We start from the raw sequence: 14,725 nt of genomic DNA, 5'->3' as shown, positions 1-14,725 counted from the left end.
ATTTTCTCAGTCAACATTTGGCGCGAGAATTCTCCGCATTTGTTGGACTGATTTATCTATTTTTCTTTATTTATTTAGATAGATTTTAGATTATTCGTTTAATTAGGACCTATTCAGCGCTTACTGTAGTCTTCGGACTGTAGTTTTGTCCCAAACAATGACGGATTTATCCCCGCCGCCTCCACTATCCGATCCGCCATTCACTGTGCATGGGTTTATGTACAAAACAAGAAAGCGTTATCTGTATTCGATGTAAATCTAAATGTATTCTTGGATCTTGCCTTGGATTTGCTCAGACAACAAATTGCATTGGAATTATATTTTGGTCTTGTCCTCTTGTCCGAGCTGTTTGCCAACTTTTACAACAGTGTTATCAGCCCTTGATCAAATATCTGCTCTTGAAATTAAATTAGAAAAAATAGATTTGCTGATTTCTGAAATTCAATCACTGAAGCTGCAGATAAGTTCTCTGAAGAAACCGGATTACCCGTATCTTAGAGCTGCTTTCAGAGATCGGACTGATAGCACTGCTAGCGATCGTAATTCAAAGAAACGGAAAGCTGAAGGCAACGAAAACTTGTTTGCTGACAAAGAGTCCCGATACAGAAAACGAAAAAGTTTTCAAGACGGGTACAAATTTTAATCATCAGACGACAGTCAGCGCAATTAAAAGTCCAGCGGAAAGACGACATCTCTACATTGGTCCCTTAAACAACTCCGTCTCGACGGATAATATAAGAGAATATTGCAAAAAGAAGGGAGTTGATCTACTGTGTATTCGTGAATTATTCAGAGACGAATCTCGTCTGAAACCTTTCCACTGTGTTTTCTATTTCGATAATGATCAAGTTGAATCGCCCGATTTCCGATCCGAAAATGTTTCATTTTCATGATTTAATTTGAATCAGAGAGCGAGGCAGTGGCTGGCCTCCTTTGATGCATGACTATCTTATTTTAAATCTGTCAGTGAACGTGTAAAAGTTTGTTTACATAATGCAAGATCGTTTCGCAACAAGACCTCGCAAATAAGAAATCTTATTGAAGCTAACGATTTTAACCTTAAAGTTTTAACAGAAACTTGGATCAAAGATAACTCAAATGAATTGAGTTTTTCTCCTGCAGTGTTGCCCAAATGGTTATTATTACTTGATTGCAAACAGAAAAGAAAGAGTTGGCGGAGGATTAGCGGTGTTCATGATGCAAATTTACGTGTCGATAATTTTTCAAACAAGTGTTTAACAAACGCGGAGGTGGCTTTTATTGTGTTTACGCTGGGAAATCCGGTGTATCTTTTGGTTTGTGTATACAGACGACCAAATACCAATGTTCGTGTCTTTATAAGTGAGTAACGTCCGTTTTTGAGGAGAAATCGCTGTTTTTCAAAAAATTACTTATTGTAAGTGATATCAATATTTCTATGCTGCTATCAAATGATGCGTCAAGAATTTGGATTTCTTTTTTGAATGGAATTGGTTTGCAACAGCAAGTTACTGTGCCTACTCACGAAAGTGGTAGAATTTTAGACCAGGTTATAACATCCGAGGAGGTTGAAATATCAGAACCTCTTGTAAATTTCATTACAAGCTCTGATCATGGAGTTGTGTACTTTGACGTTCTGCAAAAGCAGAAATTCGCAAAATTTTGAGGTTGAAGCGTTTTGACGACGAGCTAAGAACCATGAAAAGATCGAGAAGAAAATTTGAGAAAGCTTATCGAAAGAATGGAAATTCCCAAGACAAAGGCCGGTATCTTAATTCAGTTTTGGAGTATTTTGAGCTGTTTACCAAACAGAAGTGAATACCTCGACAAATATGTAGCTAGTGAAAATAGGCGTGTTAGGTATTCTGCTGCAGCAACTTTTAGCCATACAGGCTCCCCTGCCGCAGTCACTTGGGGAGACTGTATGCCCAGCAAAGAAGCTTAATGCTTTCTTTAAGAAAATAGAAACTGTATTAGTTTAAATACCTAACGAATTGTTTAAACTTGAATGATTCTTATACAACTACCCTGAACACTTTTCAGGTTGTTATCTGAGCGATTTGAAATTACTTCTACCAAAAATTTCGAACGATACGGAACTGTGTGATGTAATACCAACTAGGTTATGCAAAATGGTTTTGACAAATTCTCCGGACTACTTTATTGCATTATTTAATTTCACTCTCCAGACCGGATACTTTGCAAATCGATTCAAACAAGGCGTCGTGAGTTCGCTCAAAAAGAAGTCTAGCCTTGATCCTGAATTGTTGTCGAGTTATCGATCTCTGACAAATCTTTGATTCCTGTCAAAAGTTGGGTTTTTGAGCATATTAATTTGTATCTGGAATCTAATAATCTCAGGAGCAATTATCAGAGTGCTTTTCTTTGTTTGCATTCAACGAAATCGGCTCTACTAAAAGTCATTAATGATCTTCTTTTTTATCTGGACGAGTCGCGTTCCGTGATGTATATTGGGTTAGACTAGTCCGCAGCGTTTGATATAATTGGTCATCAGTTTTTATTTGAGATATTAGCAAAAGGATTGGTTTGCAATCTTTACTATTACTGTTTATTAAAATTTATCTTGCAAATCGTTCGCAACAAGTTATCATAAATGGATGTCTTTCAGGTGTTTTTTAATTTTAGACGGGTGTGCCTCAAGGGTCGGTTCTCGGTCCTTTACTTTTTTCCCCGTTACATGCTGTCTTTAGAAGTTAAGCTGAAAAAATTGGAAATAAACTATCATTTCTACGCAGATGATACCGTTCTTTATTCTGTATTCGGTTCGCCCCTCAATCAATGCATGTTTGATAATATTTTGACCTCGATTCAACGTTGGTTCAGCAAGTCAATATTGAAATTGAATGCGGATAAAGTGCGTATATGATTATTCGGAAATGTAAAATTCTTAAGCATGGTCTTTTACGTCTGCCAGAAGATGGTGACTACACTGAACAGGCAAAGGTTCTAGGTTGTTGTATTGATTGTCAGCTTACTCTGCAACGACAGATTAACTTTGTTTGTTCGAATTCATTATCATCTCGGTAAAGTGCAGTCAATTCGAGATCAAGTTAAAACATCAGTCCTAATTGAGTTATTCACAGTTTTAGTGTTATCACGTTATGACTACTTTAATTCGCTTAAATATGGTCTGCCAAATTTTTTATTAGCAAGCGAAACTTCAGCGAATAATGAACTCAGACGCGCGTTTGATTTTTCTATTGTCACCTTCATCACCAACCTCGTGTACCTGAAGCAGCTACACTGGTTGCCAATTAGGCAACGCATTGAGTTCAAAATCCTATTATATGCGCATCGCTTTGTACATCAGCCTGGCAAACCCCCTCTATATTTATCGGATTTAATGAAACGAAACACGATGGTTAGAAGGTCTCAATATTTTTTTTACAATTTACTTGTTCCCAAAGTTCGCTCTTATTTTGGAAGACGTTCGTTCTCGCATGCCGTCCCTGTTGAGTGGAATAAACTATCTTTTGAGCTGAAACTTATACCATCTGAAATTTTGTTGAGGCGAAAACTCAAAACTTATCTGTTTTAATTTTTCTGCAGTTGAGATTTTAAATGGTGCTTAAACCAATAATAATAATTAGGTAGAGCAGTTTTGGGTTGTGTCCACATATTCATTATATCAGTTTGTTGTGTCCACATATTCATTATATCAGTTCATTATATCAGTTTGTTGACTTCAAATTTATTTATTATCCCCACGTACAATTGCAATAATTACATCTTCTGTTGTTTTTGACGAGTCTATTTGGTTTTTTAAACCCTATCTGTTTTGATGAAAATTGCTAAGTGATTTCCAGAAAACCTTATAGCTTGAAAGTAATCAAATAATTTAGTTTTTGCTTCATGCTTATCAATATTGTCAATAAAAGAAACATCAAAAATACTTTAACGTCAGTTTTTAGAATTGAGCTTCCAGACATCTAATTAGTCTACAAAATAACTTCATTGGTGAGTTCCTTTAATTTAAGATATCATTATACACGTTCTCAAGGGCGTGTTCTTGATCTATTCAGCCATGTTTCTAATCTTCAGCTGTCATAGCGTCGTTTTGAAAGTGAGCTCATATCTTGTTCTCAGAAATTTGATCGTTTGTTCAACGGCAAATCATCATTTTGTTAGATCACAGGCACGTGAATGCAATTAAGTTCAATACCCAATGCCTGTGTTGAGAAGCATATCTTAAATTTTTTACGACTCGAAGTTTGGTGGTTAATGTGATCTATTTCTTTACGCCTCGAAGAGTTTTCTGTTTGTTTTTCGATAAGTGAGCGAGTAAAGAAACCGGACGTTCAGAGAGTGAATAAAGTTAGAAAAAGTTGTTTCGGTGAACAAATTCGAAGAGCGGAGAAGAGAGAGAGAGAGAGAGAGCGGAGAAGAGAGAGAGAGAGAGAGAGAGAGAGAGAGAGAGAGCGAGAGAAAGAGAGAGAGAGAGAGAGAAAGAGAGTGAGAGAGAGAGAGAGAGAGTGTGTGTGAGAGAGAGAGTGAGTTTTTGGTTCATAACTTCTTTTGAAACGGAGCAATAATGTAGGTGTTAAAAATATTTGCTATCTTAGCTAACTTTTTGTTAGCGTGCGGATTTTTCAAGCTGTTTGTTTTTAACGCTGTCTAAAAGGCTCTTTTAGAATAAAGTGATGATATTCGGTTTGTTTTAATCGCGTTTCCAGGCCTTCTGATTATTAAAAGGTATTTTAAAGGCTCATTTGGAGGTTTTTCAATTATATTGCGGATTTTTAAGCTATTTTAGCGATATTTTACACATCGCATTGTTTTGTTGCATTGCATTGTTTATTGTCATTTGAAATGCAACCTTATGCTCAAAGGTTTTTTCTTTCGATTTGATTTAAAAAGTTTTTGTTGCAAAGAGTTTTTTTAAATAAAATTTGTCACAAAATAGAAATTGGTTACAATGTTTTTGTCATTTTCTTAGTTCACATCTTTTGAGTTAGGGAGGTTTTTGTGCAATTGCGATCGATGGCCTGCCTATTACTGTGTCAGAAATTTTATAGTGTAGTGTCGATTACAGGAAACAAAAATATTCGTTCGGATATATGTACTTGTACTGGATGAAAAATGATTGAACTGTCTTGATTTTTAATTAGATTTACCTTGGCTTATTTTATTATTTGACGTCAGATTGTTATTTTCTCTGCTTTCATACATTCTGCCATTTTGTACTGGATACTTGAAAGTCTAATTTGTGGCAGAGACGAGTGAGAGTTATTTCGGAAACTTGCGGCTATGTTTAATCGATCGAGTTGTTCTGATATAAGATTTAATAGTCAATACCGCATGTGCAAAAAGCTTGATTTTCTTTCGTTTTTGGACAACATTGAAGCCCAGGGAAAAAAGAGTGTTGATTTTGTTCATGCCGGTTTTCAAGACATGGCGATAAAAGTAAGTGTAAAAAATTTGTGCAAAGCGAGCAAATTTTTTTGATTACGTGCCGCTTTTTCATAGCCGATTTTTAGTTTTAATTCTAACTTTTGCGGCTTAAGTGTATTCTCTGATTTATATTAACAAGTATTTTTAGGTTTGGGAACAGTTTTGATTGCCTCTAATATATTCCTAGAATAATCAAAACTGTTCCCAAACCTAAAAATACTTGTTAATATAAATCAGAGAATACACTTAAGCCGCAAAAGTTAGAATTAAAACTAAAAATCGGCTATGAAAAAGCCGCACGTAATCAAAAAAATTTGCTCGCTTTGCACAAATTTTTTACACTTACTTTTATCGCCATGTCTTGAAAACCGGCATGAACAAAATCAACACTCTTTTTTCCAAATGAATTTACCAGCTCGCACTAGGATATAAAAGCATAACTTTCTCGTTCAGAAAAACACCAATTTCGATTAAAAATATATAAAACTTCAAATCAGACAAATTACATGAGCATAATTAAATTGCTGTAAACTGTATCTATGCCTCTAATATATTCTTAGAATATAGATACAGTTTACAGCAATTTAATTATGCTCATGTAATTTGTCTGATTTGAAGTTTTATATATTTTTAATCGAAATTGGTGTTTTTCTGAACGAGAAAGTTATGCTTTTATCTCCTAGTGCGAGTTTGTAAATTCATTTGGTCCAGATTAAACCGAGGAATTAGTGTCACCTGATCAGCTACTAAATACCGGCAACCGATAATGGTTCAGTTGAGCTGAAGTGATATACTAATGGAGCTAAGCTACTGAATTGCGATAAATGTGATGAATTTCGAGGAGGGAGGGAGGAAAAGATACTTGAAAGAGGTCGAATTTGCACTGGATGATGTCTGTTCGTACCACAACAGTTAGTCGTTTTAAATGCATAACATAACTCTTTCTCCGGATAATGTTGCCCTCTTTTTTGTGGGTTGTCCTTTTAGTTGCTCCCCCTCTTTCAGTGGTTCTGTTTCTTACGTTCCTTCTTACTCGTTCTCTCTCTCTCTCTCTCTCTCTCTCTCTCTCTCTCTCTTTCTTTCTTTCCGTTTTCAATCGTTCCTGTTCAATTGATGGTGATGAATTATGCATGTATATACTCCTTTATGAGGAGTGAAAAAGAAAAGAATGAATGTGCGGATACACTGTTAGATCTAGACTAACGCACACTGCTAGTTGAGGTTATAAACGCCATCATATTTTGAAAGGAAACTGTTTTTCCATGCGTGTTTCCTCCAATGTACCAGACAGCCAGTTGGATATGAGCATAAAAAGGGCTAAAATGCTGGGTTACCCCGCCTGTACAGTTCCCTTTGGCAGTATTTGAGGGTAATAAAAAGTAATCAAAGCTTAGTAAGTAGAGAATCCAGTGTTAAATTGTCTTCTAAGCCTGATGTGACAAAGAATGATTTACTGTTTGATGGCTTTTTTCTGGTGATATTAATTGCACCAAAACTGTGTTTCGTAGATGGTGATAGCAGCGCATGTGTTATTGGAATCTTTTTATGCTCTGTTGAACACGTTTTTGTGCTTTTTTGTTTTCTCATTTTTTAGCTAAAGAATACTTTGGGTTGAACTTTTCGTTCGACTCCCTAATTTTTTTCACGTCACGGGAATTCATTTGTTATGATCGTCCTCAATATTATGAGATTAAATGTCTAAAGAAAAAATAGATGTCATATAAATCATCTCTCCCCCCTCCACAGCATGAAGGAAAATTATGCTTCCATCAGCCTGTGTGAATAAATTTAAGCGTGTTTGTGTTGGTTTATAATGGTTAGGGTTAGTAACCCAACCAGTAATGGTTTGTATAGCATAATATTGAAAACAGTAGAAACGATGCGAAATTTTAGTTTTGTTATCTTCTTGATTAAAAACTTGACAATCGACTGAAGTAAATAACAGAAGTTGTCGAAAAGTCATCTTAAGTTGACCTATCAATGAATTGAACGATGAATTTGTAGGTTGTAAGTAAAATAATAGATAATTTGAGAAGACTTAACTGAGTGCGTACGCTGGCAATTTGACCATTTCTCGAACTGCTGTGATAACAGTGATCGAGCAAGCTTCTTAAAACTAGAATAGTCAACGCTCTGAGTTCGAAACAAATTATGATAAACTTAGTTCTGCTCTTATTAATAATTAGCAATCTTTTGCTCTCGTACAGAGTTTGAAGTATTCTTGTAATCGCGTGTCTTTATCAAAAATTTTGCGTGACGGTTTTTACGCTGTTGTTCTAGAACATTATTTTGCTCTCGAGTGACTCTTTCATGATTGACTTTTTTCGTAATCTAAATTGCTATCATTTCGACATAGTATGTTGCTAAAATAACGGTGATTGTAGGCGAGTTGAGAATAAAGACGGTGTTGCTTACTGGTTAAGGTATCCGACAACTAGCTGGGAGGGCGCGGGTTCGAGGCCCTCCAGTGTTGGTATTTTTGTGCCCATGAAAAGTTATCGAATACACGCCCCCTCTGAATTACGTTCCCCGCCTGCCATTCGAGAGCAATTCGTCCTAGATCAGTGGTTTTACGTTTTGATATCTCAACTTATGTGATACTGCGTCAGCTTCGATCTATAAGTACAGTGCCGCAGAGGTTAGTAAATATTGATCAATGGCAATAATTTGATTTTATCTGCAAAGCTCAAAGCTGAGCAAAGCTATATTGTGGTGCACTACAATTCGGGGAATTTGAAATGTATTGTTGCGCTTTTACAATAAGTTGACCAAAAAAACCGAGTATTTTTGCTGGACAAATTTGTTTCATTTTAATTTAGAATAGTTTCAGGAGACGGTGAAAATTGCGTTCCTGGATTTTTTTCACTTGCGTCTATTTGACTGCTGATCTTACTTTTTAAAAGGTTTTTGAATTGATGTCTGCAATAGTTTCAAATCAATTTCTAGTCAATCTTAGTTCTTAAATCATTGAAATTTCTCGGTACTAGCGCGGTACTTGTCCTGCTTGTCTGATGCTTTGTTTTTCTCATTTTCACATCTCAAAGCCGAACCGAGTGGTTTAATCGTCGTTTTTAGCTGATTTTTTACGTGGAGTCATATGTTATACTCTCTTGCTGGGAGTTTTAACGGAGTGGCTTGACTATTTCTGATCAGAATTATGAAATCCGAAATGTAAAATTTTCAAATTTTCTCACTAGTTGACATTGTCGTGTTTTTCCTTGCAAAGCTGATTTGATACTGTAGATGTTCAAAAGATTTTTGTTGAACTTTCGAAACATAATAAAATATATCAGAGACTTACGCTTTTTTTGCTTTAATATCTTGGCTGAAAATTCTTGTAGTAATATGCTATATTTTTGTGCGAAATGTCTAAACCAAGAAATGAACTTGATTTCTCTAACTTGTAGTTAGATCCGTTGTTTCTACTCAGTAAAAAATTCAAACTCCTTGTTTCATTTGGCACATAGAGACCTTCTTTTGCCAACCTCAATTAAGACATTGAAAGAATTTAGAGTAACCTCAAGGTAAGCAATATAGTGTTTAAAATTTGACCAATTTAGTTTCATATTTGAAATTTCATATTTCTGATCGAAGAAATAATCAAGCAAATCCGCTAAAACTCCCAGCTAAAGAGCAAAATAAATGACGTCAGTAAATAAAAAGCAGCTAGAATCGACAAAAAACCACTCTGTCCGGCTTTGAGATGTGAAAAATGCGAAAATCAAAGCATCAGACGAGCAGGACAAGTAACAAGCTACAGCCCAAAGAATTCTCCTTGCTTTAAGAACTACGGATGACTAGAAATTGATTTGAAAAAAGTATTGTGGACAACAGATCAAAAGTCTCGTATAAATAGTAAAAACAGCAGTCATATAGACTCATGTGAAAAAACTCTTATCAAAAAAGCAATCTTCACCGTATTCTAAATCTATTCTAAATTAAAATGGAACAACTTCACCCAGCAAAACCACTCATTTTTCCTGTCTACTTAATGTTTCGACCAAAATCATCACTCAGATTTGACTACAAAAACAATCAAACTGTGTGATCAGAACTTGAGAAAAAAGAGCGCACCAACACACTTCAAGTTCTCCGAATTGTGAGTGCAACACAATATAGCAGCGCTCAGCTTAGAGAACCTAGGGTGCGATCTCATCGTTCACTGAAACTTAGAGGCAGAGAACTTAGTTTGAAAGATAGAACACTAAGTTTAGGACGAAAATTAGACTTTCTTCAAGTTTGGAGTTCAATTTTTCAAAGTAAGAAATTTAACTTTGGAGCTTTGAATCAAATCGCTATAAAAAATCGGCTGCTTGGTATCGGAGACGGAGACGTTGGGTTTATTTAAACTCCTTAGATTCTTAGAACTTTTAAACTTGTTGTTCCGACCCTCTTGAGGGGGGAGGAACTATATACTCAAATGGGTTTTTTTTGTTCCGTGAATTTTCGCCGCTCGATATATTCATCGTAGAGAGTTGAGACTGGTATCATTAGAAAGCTCGTCCAGCGTAGAATATGGAATTAAAAAGATTTTTTAATTTTCGTTTTCTACAGGGAGTTATCGACGTTTAAACTTCTGAGAAAAGAAGAGTGAATTCACGTTGATTTTATTAAACTAAAAATAATAAATTAATTAAACGTCGCATTCCGCTGTAGACATGGAGAGCGACGACACTTAGGCTACTTTGGAGGGAAATGAAATGTTCGACGATAACATTCCATCTGTGGGCACAGGAAACGAAAGCGAATTTTGAATGAGTTTGCAGGGTTTGGAACAGATGGATGTCACGTTTACGTGCAAAGTCTAATTAGTCGTTCTTCAATTATTTAATGTTCTTGTATTTCTTATTTCTTAATGCATTAAAAGTCTGAAAGACTTCGCAGATTCATTTTTTCAACAGTTTACTTCAATAATACTTGTGGACCCATTTTCTATGTTTGGTTTCATTGCCGTTAATTATCTTTTTGATGTGACAATCAAATCAAATGATGTAATCAAATCAAACAATGTAGAGAAGTTGCACTGTTTTCCTATTTGTTTTTTAGTCGTTGTATTTTCCCCCGAGATCTTGGAATATAATGGTTTTTTCTTGTTCATTTTTTTTGAAAATTTTTTTCAGCTGAGAAGTAGAATGCTTTCAATATAACCCATAATTTTTGAAACTTTATAAATGTGTAGCTTGTTCTGTAAATCATTATAATCAACATTTTGTCTCCACAATTTAAATTAATTTCTATTGGTCATTTTTTCCTGGTTTTCTTATTGTATAACATGCTAGTGTTATTTGCTATTCTGTTACCCCAAGATGCGGTACTGGAAAACAGTTTGGAGCTATGATAGAAAAATTGACTTTTTATTGACTTCCTGAGCTTATTTTACCGTTGTAATATCCTATCAATGTGCTGTTCAAAAAATTCAGCTTTTCATCAATCGTTAAGCCCGGTGCTGGTTACAACATTGTCATTGATCGATTAATGTTATCTATGCTTCGTGTCTTTTTTCCTGAAGTTAATAGTCACTTTTATCTTTGTTTAAAGTTTTTTTTTACAAATTTTAACGGCTCCAATTTCAAGCGATTTCTGTGTTACTAGCATCTTTATGTACTACAAATTACCAATTCTTGATTTTTGACCGCTCTCGAGCGAATTTGAAAACAATTATTGTGCAAAATTGTTGCTTGACCGTTTTGACTTTTCGTGTGACTTTTACGCACATGACTTTCTGCGTTTTGCATGATTTAAATTTTTCTCATTCATAATTACAGGCAGCTGAACTCAATTGGCGGCAGTTTCCACTAAAAGCCCAATGAAAAGTGCGTTGAAATCGGTGCCATTTTTAAAACTAAGTCTTAATAGTAGTTTATATTGACCTCTAATGACATTTGAATCCCCTTAGTGAACTTTTTAGCCCCCCCCCCCCCCCCCCCCGATGAAACAGACCCCAAAGAAAGTAGGTTGAATTTTTAATTCAAACTAAAGTAGCAATCAATAACTGATTGAGTATTGACTAATTAAAACTTTGTTTAGTGAGCGGTTGGACATGAAAAACAAGAGCTGCACTCGCTTTCACTTCAAAATTTTTGGTTGCTACTGATAGTAAGCGAACGAAAGATCAAAAAGCGCTCAAAACAACTTGTTAATTTACCTGAGCCACAAGTTTTGGGACCTAAAAAACTTGTTTCGGCTTTGTATGGTGATAGTGAATTATCTGTTATGAATTATTCGCTTCCATATACCTTAAAATATATTTTTTAAAAGAAGCTATTCTTATGAGACGTAAGTTTGGCTACGTGTCGTGTTTTCTGGAAATTTTTGAACAGATATGCACAATTTCTCAACGAACCATGTAAAGCTTGTTGAGAATTTTGCCGACTTTGCTAGATTTTTTTCTGGAAGTGCGGTAAGAAAAGTTTTGTATAATAGACGTTCGTTTATTGGCATGATCATACAAGATGAGCACGAGCAGATCGTGCATATGTTGAACAATATAAATGAAAATAAAAAGGTCAACATTGATGAAGTCAACAGTGTTCAACCTTTCATTTTCAGTTGGAATGCATAATGAGAAGTTCCTACAGTGCCTTTCAGCTCGTGAGCTCTGTGACTTTGACGACATTGCCACCTATTTGCTCCTCGACTGTCATCTGGGCTTCCGCACCCACAAGATGAACATTCGGTTCCGAAAGCTACGGGGCAACCCTCGCATATTCAACACAGTAGTCACAGAGTTCATCCAATCTCAGGCATTGTTTCATTTTCCCCCTGTTACAATACTAACATTTCTCAATTCTTTTGTGTTTAGTTTGAGAATTTTCTGCTTCAGCTAGGCAGCGTGATAAATTTAATTTGGGTTTTGTGATTTTGCATTCGCAAGGAATTTCTTAATGTCATGGCGTCCTGTTTGCGTTTTGGTGTACATCCCCGGAGTCTACGCTCAGCATGAATCAGTATTTCAACTCTGCGTTTTATTCTGACCATATGATAACGTCGCTTTTTAACCTGCGCAGACAAAAAATCAGAACAACAAAAAAACATTTGTAAAGGCATCTGTAATGGGCGTTTTAATACCTTTTTGTAGGTAATAATCATACTGATTAGTGTCATACATAATTATCTTAAGGCAACACGTCCTTACAAATGCACATGTGCGATATAGTTTGTTCACAGAGATTTGTGGGGATAACATTTTATGGGGAAAAGGAAACTGATCGCTCTTAGGACAAGTCACGTGCTTTAAACGTCCTCATGTCATCGCCATGGGTAGACGACAAGTTCCGTCTGAAACCGCCAGAACAGCGCTACCTATGTCGCGAGTATCTATCAATGTTCCTGGATATCTATCAGCCGGACGCAGGGTTCCAGATCCAGTCCTGTGACCGGTACTCAGGGGACAAAAACTGTGGTGCCAAAATTGTAGTTACAAAACCCTGGTTCGCTAAAGAAACCATATCTACCCTAAAGGGTGTCATTGCTGACTTGGACCGGCAGGATGAAGAGAGTCTTTTGGTTCCTGGCCAGAATGATTTCAGTGTGATGTATTCTACGCGAAAGAAGAGTGCACAGCTATGGTTGGGTCCTGCGGCTTTTATCAACCACGACTGCGAACCGTCGTGCAAGTTCTCAGTTACAGATTCAGGCCATATCACTATAGTTGCCCTTAGACAGTTGAAAAAAGGGGAGGAAGTCACGTGCTACTATGGGAAAAGCTTCTTCGGAGAAAATAACGAAAACTGTGAATGTATAACGTGTGAACAGAAATCCAAAGATAAGCTAACTGAATTGGCAACTGAAGCAACTCAAGAAAGTTTGCAAAAGCCTGCGTCACTAAGTAAGCCCATAAATGGTGCTATTGCTAAGAAGAAATCCTACCCTGTTAGAAAGAACAGAGGCTCCAAGAGTATTTTTTACGGTTTCTTTGAATAGAGCTGCGGATGAAAAGCGGATCTGTCTCACAACCTCCCTCCCTCCTCCCCCCCCCCCCAACCTCCCTCATCACGCAGAAACTTAGTAGGCATAGAACTTTGGAGCTCACTAAGCGAATGTGATATTTTTACTATTAATAACGCGTTGTATAACAGCATAATTTGCAATTGATTGTCATCAGCGATACTAGGTGAGGTTAGACCCCAGATCCGAAACCAACCTGTCCTTACACCGGGATGATGTATGATCATCTCAAATGATAACTGATACCTGTTGCAAAGGTGAAGATTACTTGAAAAATGTACGTTGCTCTTACTAAATTATAAGGTTATGTGCACCGTTTATGTTCAAAATATGATTGCTGGTGCACTTAAGTTTGTGAAACCAGAGTTATGCTCGCTTCAAAAGGAAACAGATCCATATTCAAGCCCTTAGCTTCCTAATTTGTCCTTAGAATATCTTCTCGTGCAGTTCAGCGTGATTAAGTTTATCAAATTGTTTTATGTAAATTGGATTACATTTGTTTAAATTTGAATTTGTATCTATGAACAATTGATATCAAGTTATTATCTCCATCTATGTTGCTTTTGTAGTAGCCAGCATTTTTCATACTTTTTCGCTTCATTATTTTAGGTCGTTACCATTATCCCCCCAAGCTATAATGGGAACGACCCTTGCTTTCTTATCATGTTTCCTGACTAGCTGCTTTATGGGCCAATTTTGTTATTCAATGTTTATTTCACTAATGTAAATTTTCTTAATGTCAATCTGTATGTGTCCATATTCTTCAATTTGAAAAGCTGAAAATATAAGTTTTCAAGAAAGAGAAACCTTGAAAGGCGACGTTCGCAACGTAACAATTCTTCGGCATTAATTTTAAGTAGAATTAAAAGGGATGAGGCGTGTACAAATTTGTAAGCTAATCAGAATGTTCAACGTTTTCTTCGCATCCCAAAAAAAAACTTTAAAACTCTTTTGAACGTTCTTTGAAATTACAACTTTTGGGAAGAGAAATCAAATTACATTTGGAATAAATCAATGGCTGTGACTGTTGGTCTGGGGCCGACATGTATGAGTTTAACCGCGGGTCTAGTTAAATTTCTATTGAGGTCATAACTTCACATGACCTAGCAATATTATCGGGGCCGTTTAAAGTCCCTGACTCGTCGCAGTGGCCAGGTTCCTCTTAGGGTGAAGTCCCAGAGAAGGCAAACGCCGTCATTAGTTTGCAAAAACGCTTCTCGAGATGTCCACTTCGTCGTTTTTTAAGTGAAGTGGAATACTTGGTCAGCAGCGTCTTCTAAGTTTGAGGAAATCTGTTTCACTTGCGGTTAAACCGAAGTCTTCAATGTCTGTGTGTGTGTTATTGAATACAACTCAGAAACGAGGCCTGCTAACAAGAAGTGTTTAG

General features: G+C 36.3%; 1 protein-coding gene across 2 annotated transcripts in view; it reads left to right on the top strand.

Moving 5' to 3' along the window:
* Positions 1–14,143, top strand: part of LOC142352167 (histone-lysine N-methyltransferase KMT5B-like) — an 83,283-nt gene extending 69,140 nt beyond the window's left edge. Inside the window, exons 1-3 of one of the 2 annotated variants that reach the window (XM_075404569.1) lie at positions 7,963–8,029; positions 11,941–12,134; positions 12,610–14,143. In XM_075404569.1, coding sequence (XP_075260684.1) covers positions 11,946–12,134; positions 12,610–13,314 — 894 coding nt within the window. In that variant the 5' untranslated portion in view covers positions 7,963–8,029; positions 11,941–11,945 and the 3' untranslated portion in view covers positions 13,315–14,143. Of the gene's footprint in view, positions 1–7,962; positions 8,030–11,939; positions 12,135–12,609 lie in introns of those variants that run through there. The other variant, XM_075404568.1, reaches the window with a different exon arrangement.
* The last annotated feature ends 582 nt before the right edge of the window (positions 14,144–14,725 follow it).

The sequence above is a fragment of the Convolutriloba macropyga genome, chromosome 13, assembly GCF_964194025.1.
Source record: "Convolutriloba macropyga chromosome 13, txConMacr16.3, whole genome shotgun sequence".
NCBI classification, from domain to species: Eukaryota; Metazoa; Xenacoelomorpha; order Acoela; family Convolutidae; genus Convolutriloba; species Convolutriloba macropyga.
The sequence above is the reverse complement of the archived record's forward strand: the minus strand, read 5'-3'. Positions and strand labels throughout refer to the sequence as shown.